Below are 12,103 nucleotides of genomic sequence, written 5' to 3'. Positions count from 1 at the left end.
TGGAAAAACACAAAGGTAAGACTTATTAACCCTTTATATTACTACCCACAGCACTGCTAACCGCTCTGAAACACAGTATAGTCAAGAACAAAATCATCAAAACAGAGCAAAACTACCTCTCACATTTCATAGTTCATTAATGTATATCCCGTCATCAGATTATGGATTGCTATTTACTGTACACTCAAATACACTCAAGTAGGCTACACTGATATACATACTGAAGGAACTGTAACATAGCATTGTCATCACAGCAACTTGTCAGCTAACTCTGACAAGTAATCAGGTAATCAGGTAGTCAGTAATCTGGTCTTAACTGCAAATCTATACTAATTCACGTCCTTATTGATCAGTGTAGTTTCTTCATTCTTAGGGATAGACAATATGGATACAGCATGAGGTTTCTTTAGAAGTGCTTCACTCAGAGTTAAAGTTTTATAAAATGTTTGTGTCTCTGCCGTAAACATCTGTCACAATAGCACACACCTGAAAAAGCCAGATGCTGATATGCTACTATGTCTTCAAACATTATAGGAACCACCAAGACAAATTAGGATAATGGTGACAGGATATAATCAACTCATCGGAAATCATTTGATGACAACCCAATGCAGAATATATGGAACTTGTCTTGATATGCTTGTCACATGTTTGTTGTAAGAGAGGGCTCAAGTTAGTAGGCCTAAAGAAATATTTCTTCACACTTCCAAAAAAGGGATCTGATGTTATGTTTCTGTCAACCTTTTGTGCAGTTGGAGAACCCATGATGTCTCTTCCCGATGTTTTGTTTGCGGAGGAGCAGGGATGTGGCCAGGTGCACGCTTACAACCACATGGATTCAGGCCACCTAACACCGGTCACCATGCTCGAGCACAATCAGGTAAAACCCAAAGGGTTATGGTTTGCAATTGCATTATCAAGCCACCGAGAAATACAATCTAACTATCTATGACTTTACAATCCCATTGGGAAAAAAAGGGTAAGGCTATTTGCACCCCTGGTACAATTAGCAGTGTATGCTATTTGTACCCTGGTGCATAGAAGTGAATTCTATTCATACCCTGGTGCACACAGCAATGTGTTCTATTAATAATACCCCGTCTGGTACAAATATCAGTGTATGCTATTTGCACCCCTGTGCATTTACTTTGGCATATTATGCACACAATGTAATTAAAAAAAACATTTTAAAAAACGAGCAACATGTTTTTGTTGTTATGTCACAGGGTGTGCTAAGCTGTGTGGTCAAGGCTATTCGTACCAGGGGTGTAAATAGACACTCATTTAATTTAATTTAATACTAAGAGTAAGATTAAAGAGAAGTACAACACTGCTTGTTCCATAGTGCAGCCAATTTATTGATAAACTGACGTTCGGTCAGTCAGACCTTCATCAGAGTGCTATTACAGAAAAAAGGGGTTTTGAAACAGCCACTATTGTCATGAGTGCAGAGCCATCCACTGCTGCTGAACTACCTAGAGTCTAAAGAGATGTCTTCTAGGAGGACATGTCTGGCCTCTGCTGTTCTGATTAATAATAATGAATTTATATTGATTTGATTGCTCTGCTTACTTCAAAACCTTTTAAATTGAACCATTCAATACAGATTCTGACTATTTGATCGGGGCGGGTGGGGGATGGGGTGGTGTGGTGATAGACTGATTGATGTCTATAACTCAGACATTTGTTTGCACAATCACATTCATTTCTATTAGGAACAGGGCTTCGTAGGTGATGTCCACTCACAGCCAGCATCCAAATTCTGCTCCTCCGTCCAGGACACACTAAGGGCCATCGTCCCCCCCCACGTGTGGCACACTCCGCCCCCTCTCAACTACATCGCGGAAAAAGCCCTCCAACCGTGTCCAGCTGAGATGCGTCCACCTGCCCTCCCTCACCTGCCCACCACCGCCGCCACACCTGGAAGATTTGCCAAGTCACCGCTAGTCAGCTGCACACCTGCACCGAGAGGCAAGTTCTCCTTTTTTTAATCCTGTGGTTTGACAGATACTATCATGGAATATTAGCACTTGTAGCCTGAGGGAACAATAGCTGAAGGCCAACAGGCCCTGCCCATAACTGTCACATACTCGTGACCACAGAGGCTTTATCACAAAACGCTTATCATATCTCTGTGAGGTTGTAAACATCCATTCATGTCTTTATGGCCTCAAACCACCATTTTAAATCATTGTAGAACTCAGATCTGATCAAATGTGTAGGTAATGTCAGGCTTAGATAGATAGATAGATAGATACTTTATTCATCATGAGGTACATTTTAGGCATCTAGTAGCTTATACAAGCATAACACAACAAACACACATAAACACATATATCTCACATACATAAAAATAAAGAGCATGCGAAGTGATTACAAAGGTTTGGTGTGATGCATTGACCATGATAAGGTGCTATGGTAGAGTGTATGCAATGGTGGTAGTGCAAAAGTGAACAGTGCAGGGATTGAACAGTGCAATAACTTTGCTTATTATTAAATATTAATTATGACTAGGAAAAGACAAGAATTTAAAACATAATATAATTGATTAACAAACAAGAAAAAGAATATAGCCTTTAAGAAAAATACACAGTATAAAAAGTTAACAAGATGTACAGTAGATGTTATGACCACAGTCCAGATTGTGTAGGAGGGCTAATATAGCCTGTAAAACAGTCAGGTGGACAGCAGACAAAGTGATATGATGGTAGGGGCTGAGAGAGACAGGCTCATGCTGAACAGTCCATTTCTCCCCTCCCCTTTTGTGTGGCACTGAAGAGTTGGATGGCCCTGGGGACAAAGGACCTCCTCAGTCTGTCTGTTGAGCATGAGAGTGACAGAAGTCTGCACACTGAACATGCTCCTCTGTTTATTGAGCATGCTGTGTAGTGGGTGGCGATCACTGTCCATGATCAGCAGCATCCAAATCATGGTCCTTTTCTCTGCAGTTGTTGTGAGTGACTAGCCTAGAAATCCAGTTCAATGCCAACAACAGTGCCAGCTCTCCTTACCAGCCTGTTTACCTCCTTACCGTGTTTCCCAAAACCATAGTTGCTAAGTAAGTTAGCAACTTTGTCGGTTGCGATGCAATTTCTCATTTCCAACCAACTAAGTTGCTAACAGGTTAGCAGGTTAGGTTTTGGGAAATGCACCCCTGTTAAGTCGCCCAGTATCCCTCTTCTTAATGCTGCCTCCCCAGCACACCACAGCATAAAAGAAGACACTGGCAATGACAGACTGGTGAAACATCCAGGGGAGCTTACTGCAGACATTGAATGACTGCAGCCTACTTCGATGACAATAATCCACTTACGAAAAAGAGCTTTCGGAATCTTATAGTATTTGGGGACAAAATATTATAGTACTATGTTAGAAATACTATAGTATTTTGGGACATTCAGACTTTACTATAGAAACACTAAGGGTAAATATATTACAAAGGTACAGAATATTTACATTATATACATTTATTAATTTAGCAGATGCTTTCATCCAAATTGACTTACAGCAAGAGAATAACATTCAGGCTTCAGTGCAGAGGAGACTTTAGCTAGGAATTACTACTGCATCTGTCAACACAATTACTAGAGGGTAGGAGTGCCTACATTATAAGTACTAGTCAAAGTGTGGTAGGATGTAGCATGGCTAACGCCAGACCTCATCTCATTGAAAATGGTGCGCGTAAGGCCGCATGGGGAAACCCAGGCTAGGTAGGATGAGGAAGTGGTAGGAGGAGGGAACAGAGGGAAGAGAAGGAAGTGGAGAGGAAGGAGGAACAGTAGAGGACAGAAGAGACAGAAGAGTCTGGTACATGTAAGTGCGCATCAAGTGTGTCAGGTTGCCAGAAGTGCTAGATGAGGGCCCAGCCGTGGCGCGACTAGCTGGGGCACCTGCATCGTACGCCGGCGACCCGGGTTCGATTCCCGCCCCATGGTCCTTTCCGGATCCCACCCCCGACTCTCTCTCCCACTCGCTTCTTGTCATTCTCCACTGTCCTGTCATTAAAAGGCATAAAAAGAAGTGATGAGGAGGTATCTTTGGAAGAGCTGTTTGAAGACAACGAGGGACGCCCCTGCTCTGGTGACTCTTTACAGAGCATCATATTGGGCATTGGGCAGCCGTGGCCTACTGGTTAGGACTTCAGACTTGCAACTGGAGGGATGCTGGTTTGAACCCCGACCAGTAGGCACAGCTGAAGTGCCCTTGAGCAAGGCACCTAACCCCTCACTGCTCCCCGAGCGCCACTGTGTGCTGAGTGTGTTTCACTAATTCACGGATTGGGATAAAGGCAGAGACCAAATTTCCCTTCACGGGATCAAAAGAGCATTTATACTTATACTTATCAGAAGTATACACTACCATAGAAACTGTGTAGTATTACTATAGTTCTTTTTCATAAGGATCTCTTTCCAAATAGGTATTTTCTTTAAAAAAAATAAACAAATAAATAAATAAAAACTTTTTTTTCCAGGGAGGAAGCTACGTCTTTTCCACTTCCTGTTTGAGATGCTGGAGAACCCAGAGATGGCCCATTGCGTGGCCTGGGTGCCTTCGGCGGCATCCGCCGGGGTGTTCTCCTTCTCCTCGCAGAACAAGGAACGCGTTGCCGAGCTCTGGGGCCGAAGGAAGGGCAACCGGCGGCCCATGACCTACCAGAAGATGTCACGCGCTCTGCGCAATTATGCACAGTCGGGAGAGATCGTCAAAGTCAAGAGGAAGCTGACTTATCGCTTTAACTGTGCCACACTACGCATCCTCCGCAGCCAGCAAGGATCGGAGAACGCAACAGCAGCACAGTATAATCAAGCGCACCAACTATAGATTATTGTTGATGACAGCGTGTAATTACCAAGTAGTGAAGCGGCTCGCTGTAAGCCATTATGAGTTTATGATTATGGATATCAGTGTCACTAACCGACTCCTAATTGAGCCTTTGATGACAATGATGACTCAGAAGAGCAGAGAGCCGTCAAGTGAAATTTGATTGATTGTGCAACTAGTTGCTCAGTTCAGTGTTTATAATGGTGTAATTAGTTTTGTTACTGGTGTGCTGGTGTGAATCAGTTGAAGTAAATGTGAACACTTTGTGTATTAGAGAGAGATGAGCTAGGCCTTGTACCTCTATGCATGCAACAGATTGAACGATCAGCACTGGGAAGATTTGTGTGAAACTTGTATTCTCTACAAACACAGCAATACTGCCATCACCTGGTGAAATGCTGTGTTGCCGCAAATCATTTTCTAGAGATGATTGTGGCGCCATGATACTGGTTTGAGGTTTGGCTGTATTGTTCAATTTGTCAAAATCCCCCTTTCTAAAGAGAAAGCGAATTGTTTGATTATTAGATAATTTACTCTCAAATGAATAGTGACCACATATTCTGCTCTTATTTTCGTTGTCTTATATCTTTCTTATTGTCTTACTTAAAGCTTTACCTATTTAGAGATTGAAATGATGTAAATTGCTGTTGGCTATCATTTCATACTTCCTAATCCACTGTTTCATGTGATATCATGTGTTTCACAGAAAGAAGAATATGCAGGGAAATATAAACACACATGCAAATAAACAGTACGTTCTGTCATATGCTTTTTCACAGAATGAATGGCAAATCTAAAAAAAAAAACTAATGCAAATCTTGGTTGAGATCACACTCTAACTGAGTCTGGTTAGCACGCAGACCTTGTCAATTGTAATTGAGAGTGGGTCTGGAAAAGTTTCGTTGGCTTCCAGCAACGGCGTAACTATAGCAGTGAAATTAAACTTAAATTGGTGCATTAAACTCTTACCAAAATGTTGCAGAAGTGCAGTAATCTTGTAAATGAGGGTTTTAGATGCAGTTGGTTACTCAATTCCAAAGAAATAAACAGCCATGCTGGATTAGCAATTGTATTTGCATGCCCGTGTTTTAGGGACATTGGAAATTGGCTTCAATGGCCTCTTGGCCAGATGGATTTGCAGAGCAAATCCCAAATTTGCCAAAGGTTCGTATGGGTATTCCCAGGCTAACTCTTAGCTAAGATCTATTCTAGAGTGTGACAATTTTCCGGGACTCCCGCGACGGTACGGGAGTAAATTTCACTGTTGGTAACGTGATAGGGACGGGACGGGCATAAATGAACGGGAGCGGAACGGAGGAGATTAAATTAAAACATGCGGTGAGTGCACCCAAAGATTGCAAGGCTACGACGGAGTATTAGGGCCACACATGAAGAAAAAAATATTTTTGCCATGGCGAGATTAAACTCGACATGATTTTAAAGTCGCCATGTCGACATTAAACTCGACATTTCGAGAATAAAGTTGAGATGTCATGTCGACTTTAATCTCGACGTGTCGATTTTAAAGTCGACATGCTGACATTAAACTCGCAATCCAGTTTAAACATAGCATACACAGTTTAAGATAGCCTACACTAACACACAATATGTTACATGAATAATGGGCTTCAAATCAAATAGGTGTTATTTCAGATAGATTGCTAGATTGCAGATATTCAGATAGATTGCGTCTTGTCTGTTACCTACTCACTGCCGTCATCGTGAAGTGCTGTATCTCGCGGTTGGAAATACCATGCACTATGCCGTTTAGGCTATATAGCTAGAATAATACATGTATCCAATGATATAATGTTTCTATACAAAATGCTATTTCACTCTGTTTTACGTGGGTAAGGCCACGCACATTCAAATAACTACCCTTCATGAACCACAGGCCGTCACTCTCCATAGGTTAACTAATTTCTCTAAAATTGCTTTTCCATGTCTCACCTGCAATAAACATAGGAGGCTATAAACACAGGTATAGCCTAAGCATATATACTATTTTGATCCCGTGAGGGAATATGTGTGCATGTATACTTTATTTATGCACTTGCATATGTGCGCATGTAGGCTACTAGTACATGGGGTTGTCGGGAGGAGGATAGCTTCATTCGTCCCTAGACATTCAGCAATAGGCTGTTTTGCATCCATTACAAACAAGCAATGTGAAATTCTAGGATTGGGGAGAGCGCCTAGTATGCCTAATCTAGTGCATACGCATGAAGTTGAACCTTTAGATGAAAAACACTCTTTAATAATAGGCCTACAATAAATAAATAAACCGCTAATGACGTTTAGGCTACTTTTGACCATCGCATTTATCGCCTGTAACTCCGTGATAAGGACCTACAGGAAAGTATTTGGCTGAGCAACGGAGGTTAATGTTTTATGTTTTGTTCACATGATGCCTATGTCTAATCATTGTTGCAGTCGAAGAAAACTGGAATTCGTCCTCCCTTTCATTCGTCCCGAGCGGTCGTTCTCTCTCCAAACTAACTTTATTCTCAAAATGTTGAGTTTAATGTCGACAAGTCGAGATTAAAGTCGACATAATATTTCAACTTTATTCTCGAAATGTCGAGTTTAATGTTGACATGGCGACTTTAAAGTCGATACATTGAGATTAAAGTCGACATTACATTTCAAATTTATTCTCGAAATGTCGAGTTTAATGTCAACATGGCGAGTTTAATCTCGTCATGGCAAAAATACTTTTTCCTTCATGTGTGGCCCTAATACTCCGTCGTAAAAGGCATTTCTAGAAAAGAGAACCATCACTTACAACTCACAATATGTTTGTTGATTGGCTACTGCTAGCCGCAGAGTAGCTTATCAGAGCCACAGAGTGGTGAAGTCCCGCCCCTTCCGTTTGCCTCCATGGGACCTATATTTCAAAAAAATTTGAACGGCAGTCTATGGCGAAAAATAAATTATTTTCTGGTCCCGGTTGACTTGTGCCTTGAATTACCCATATGATGTTTGTCAATTTTAAAGACAATTTTTCATGTAAAGACATTTGCAGTTTGTTTAAGTAACTATTGAATTACAACATTGTGAAAGATCGTAATTCCAACGACTACAAACCCATCAGTCGCGCTAGTGACGTTAGCTCATTCACAGCCACACTAGATTGTACAAGCATACCAGCAACAGGTCTTATTTGGGCTTTCCTTGCCGAAGAAAATACCATGAGTCAGAGGATTAAACACATCAGGTAAGTTGTATTCGTCCATAGACTGTACATTACATACTGTTAAGTGACATAGCAGGCAGCAAGATGCAACCGTTAACTAGCATAACAGCTCTTATCGTTTCATTACGTTGGTGACGTACATCGTTCGAGACGAGAGATGTAGTCCACTGAGTGGATTCGCACAAAACCAACATAACTTTTGAAGTCTATCGAACAACAGTACTTTCTTGATGTGAAAAATTATCTTTTAAATTCACACACATCATATGTGAAATTTGTGGCACAATTCAAACTGGACCAAAAAATAATTGTTATCTCTCCATTAACTCCCGTTCATAATTTTTTGAAAGATAGGTCCCATGGACCGGAAGTAGAAGGGGCGGGACTTTACCACTCTATACAAAGCAGCTGCCCTGTTCACAAGCCAATCAATCAGCATCAGCGACTACACCTAAAACTGAAGGTGTTTCTATTGCCATATCAACGTGAGCTAATCGCTAACGTTATATGAGATGCTAGTTTTTGTAAAGGCAGGAATAAACACACATGGTAACAAAATCAATCTAAACATGTGTAGCTTTACTCAACACATTAACACTATGATACAGTGTAATTGTCACTTTGTATGGCTCACTGTGTTCAAAGTCGATCTTAATATAAGGTGACCAGATTTCTGAGACAAAATCCGGGGACATTTTCAGTTGAGAAGCGTAAAACATTACATATTTTAATCTTTGTAAACTTAAACGGGGACACTGTCCCAGGGCGTCACTAGACTAGAGCTGCAGTAGGCCTAGTCCTCAAGGCCCCCTAGGGGGGTTCGGGGGCATGCTCCCCCGTAAGAAAAATTTATATTTTAATGTTTAAATCAGTAGCGGCGCGAACAACCCGGGGCCTCACCGCTGGGGGGGGGACCCCCACTGGTCGGATTAAAAAAAAAAGTTTATTGACATATCCATTTTTAATTGTTTACTACTTAATTGTTCAATACAAATATATGTAGTCTGGGTTAGGCATAGTTTTTGTCTGTTTAACATTTTGTTTATAAAATGCGTCATTTTCCCTCCAGAACGTAAACCTACCGTCTTTGGTTCAAAGCTATGGTTCAGCCGCAAGCAACGTTCAAATATGATTAGGAAGTTTAAATCCGGTGCTTGTAAGCGGAGGGAAAGATTGGAGGTGCAGCAGAGGAGACTGTCACATCAAGTAGTGATGGGACAACCGTCTCTTATACGCAAGTCGGTTCAACCCGACGGTCGTTGGTTGGCCTACCGAGTTATTAGATTCGGTCATCGGTTCGCGCGACGAGGGGGGGAGGGGGTTATATCACGCGTTACTTCCCCCGGCATATCACTCCAAGACATGTAGCCTCAAGCTGCAAATGTCATGCTCTCTGACATTCTGACTATCTGAAATTAGCTGACATACACACTCATATTGACCTAGACTCAAGCACTGCCCATGGCCTACATTCGGTCTTGTTCAGTAGTCAGCTGTGCACGGTCTCCTCGTGAGCCTACCAATAGCCTATTCACTTCTAACATTTAACTTAACTACCAAGATAACATAGCCTATGTCATATAATATTTCCCCCCTTTGTGATTTAGGATATGAATTTCATTGAACAATTCCAAGATGCACGAAACAAAAAGGCTTTTGGGATCAGTTGATAACTCAACTTACCAAGAACCTAGACACCCGTTTGATTACTCATGCATTAGCACGGTTACGGTCTCTAACCTGTTGTACAGCCTACCTACCTACAAACATCTCATTTAACATAACTACCAAGATAACATGACGTGTATGTATTTTATATCCATCGGTAAGCCTAATGTAGCCTATGAACCTCTATGTAGGCTACACAATCACCAAGATGCACGAGAAATAAATAGGTTTCTGCGATCAGTTGATAACTCAAACTTGCGATAACACCCGTTTGATTAGACTCATACCCTCGGTTACGGTCTCCTTCAGTAGCCTGGCGCGCGGTCACTTCGTGAACCTACTATGAAGCCAGCAACATTCACCTCTCTAACATTTAACTTTCTAACTACAAAGATAATATGACGTGTATTTGTAGGCTATGTGATGAACTTCCCCATCGATATATGAATGGCCATGAACACAAGCATCTACGATGCACTAAAAACATAGCATGGTTAATAACTTGCCGCGAACCTAGACAACCGTTTTGATTAGATAGACTCATAGCCTCGGTTACGGTCTCGTTTAGTAGGCTAAGTAGCTTGATGCGGGGTCTCTTCGTGACAAACGAAGCCAGCAACATTTAACTTTATAACTAGGCTACCCAGATAACGTGTAGCCTATTTGAAGCTTATGTGATGTAGGCTACTTCCCCATCAATAATGTGTAAATTGCCATGAACACAATCATCTACGATACTAGAATAAGGCTTGGTTAATAACTAACTTGTCGAGAACCTAGACCGTTTGATAACAGTAGACTCACCCTCGATTACGGTCTCGTTCAGCCTGGTACGGTCTTCGTGAGGCTACTATGAAGCCAGCAACGTTCACTTCTCTAACATTTAACTTTATAACTTTAAGATAATATGACGTGTAGGCTAATATGAGATGTAGGCCTACTTCCCCATGTGTGAATTGCCATGAATAAATAATCTAGGCTGGCTACGATGCACTAACAAGGCTGGTATGAATCAAACTTGCCGAGAACCAAGACAAGATAGGGTACAGCGGTTGTTGCACGGTTATATTCGGTCTCATTCTGTCTCCTCGTGACAGCCTGTAGCCTACAGTCATTCACTTCTAAGCATTTATTTAACACGACTACTAAGATAACATTAGGCCTATGTGTATTTGTAGGTATGTGATATAATACTTTCCCATCGATAAAATTTCCATGAACATAAGCATCTAGTTTGCACTAGAAAGGCTTATGTGATCGGTTGATTACAATTTCCGAAAACCTAGCGAACTGTTTGACTCGTGTGGCAGCCACGGTTACGAGGCCCGAAGAACCTAGCGAACTATTTGACTCATTTGACAGCCACGGTTATGAGGCCCAGAGCCATACAGGCTCATCATAGTTTGACTGATTATACTACCACTCCAGTAGAGCGCTAATCTGCCGATCACGATGAAAGAGTAGCGACGAGAACACTCGAGCACAGCCAATCAAGCCAGTGTGCACTGTATGTGAAAATGAATGATGTTAGGAACACTGAGTCGGTTTTTGACGTTTGGCACTCGATTCTCCCGGCTCAGTGACACGAACCGGGTTATTTAACCGACACTTCGGTCAGTTCGTCAACACTAACATCAAGCTGTGCCCCACTGACAAGGTACTTTTGCCAGGCTCAGGCCGAACATGAGGCCGACACGTCACCTGCGGTGACAGAGACAGTTGCTAGCGAGGTGGAGAAAGAAACTAGCCAAGTGGTGTCCTCCAGCATTGAAGAGGAGTACTTAGAACCTACCGATTTTGATAGGGGAAGAGTTAGTAAGAAAAAGCGTTTTATTTGTTCAGATGAACACGCAGATGAGATTTTAGAAGACAGCAGGGACAGATTCAGAGTCGATGTGTTTTACTACATACTTGACGTCTTTGTTTCTCAGTTTAAACATCAATTTGCCGATTTCAAGAGAATGGCTGGAAAAATCGCTGCCCTGAACCCAAGTGGTTAATGAATTTGTTACATTTTGTGCAATGTACAGTGAGCTGTGCATGCATTTAAACACCCACAGAATCCTCCCATTTCTCATCGCAAAGCGACATGGATCGGGGCTTTTCCTAATCTTGCCATTCTTTATCATTATTTACTTGACGATTCCAATTAGCAGTGCGAACTGCGAAGGCAGAGAGAAGTTTTAGCCGACTGAAACTCATTAAGAGCTTCTTGCGCTCCACCATGGAGTCGCGGCTGTCAGACTTTTAGGGCTTCTACATACTCGACGCACCCGACCGGTAGCGCGACACCGTGACGTCAAAATTACATAGATCTTGCTGGCACGCCAGGATTTTAGCCAGGTAGCGCACCACTCATTTTTTTTCAGACGAGCGCGACAAAGCGGAAACGGAGACGGAAGACGGACTAGTTCAAGG

The 12,103-nt window shown here is 42.0% G+C and overlaps 1 protein-coding gene across 1 annotated transcript; it reads left to right on the top strand.

The window, feature by feature from the left end:
- The first annotated feature begins 762 nt into the window (after window positions 1-762).
- On the top strand, window positions 763-5,562 carry spi2 (Spi-2 proto-oncogene). Its single transcript, XM_048268564.1, has 3 exons — window positions 763-880; window positions 1,716-1,971; window positions 4,472-5,562. The coding sequence occupies exons 1-3, from the start codon at window positions 764-766 to the stop codon at window positions 4,819-4,821; spliced, it is 723 nt and encodes a 240-aa protein (XP_048124521.1). The 5' UTR covers window position 763; the 3' UTR covers window positions 4,822-5,562.
- The last annotated feature ends 6,541 nt before the right edge of the window (window positions 5,563-12,103 follow it).

Source organism: Alosa alosa, chromosome 17 (assembly GCF_017589495.1).
Source record: "Alosa alosa isolate M-15738 ecotype Scorff River chromosome 17, AALO_Geno_1.1, whole genome shotgun sequence".
Classification (NCBI taxonomy): Eukaryota; Metazoa; Chordata; class Actinopteri; order Clupeiformes; family Clupeidae; genus Alosa; species Alosa alosa.
The sequence above is the reverse complement of the archived record's forward strand: the minus strand, read 5'-3'. Positions and strand labels throughout refer to the sequence as shown.

Coding starts and splice junctions, on each gene's coding strand:
- spi2 (XM_048268564.1), top strand. CDS start 764: ATGATGTCTCTTCCCGATGTTTTGTTTGCGGAGGAGCAGGGATGTGGC. Junction 881..1,715: donor CCATGCTCGAGCACAATCAG/GTAAAACCCAAA, acceptor CATTTCTATTAG/GAACAGGGCTTCGTAGGTGA. Junction 1,972..4,471: donor CTGCACACCTGCACCGAGAG/GCAAGTTCTCCT, acceptor TTTTTTTTCCAG/GGAGGAAGCTACGTCTTTTC.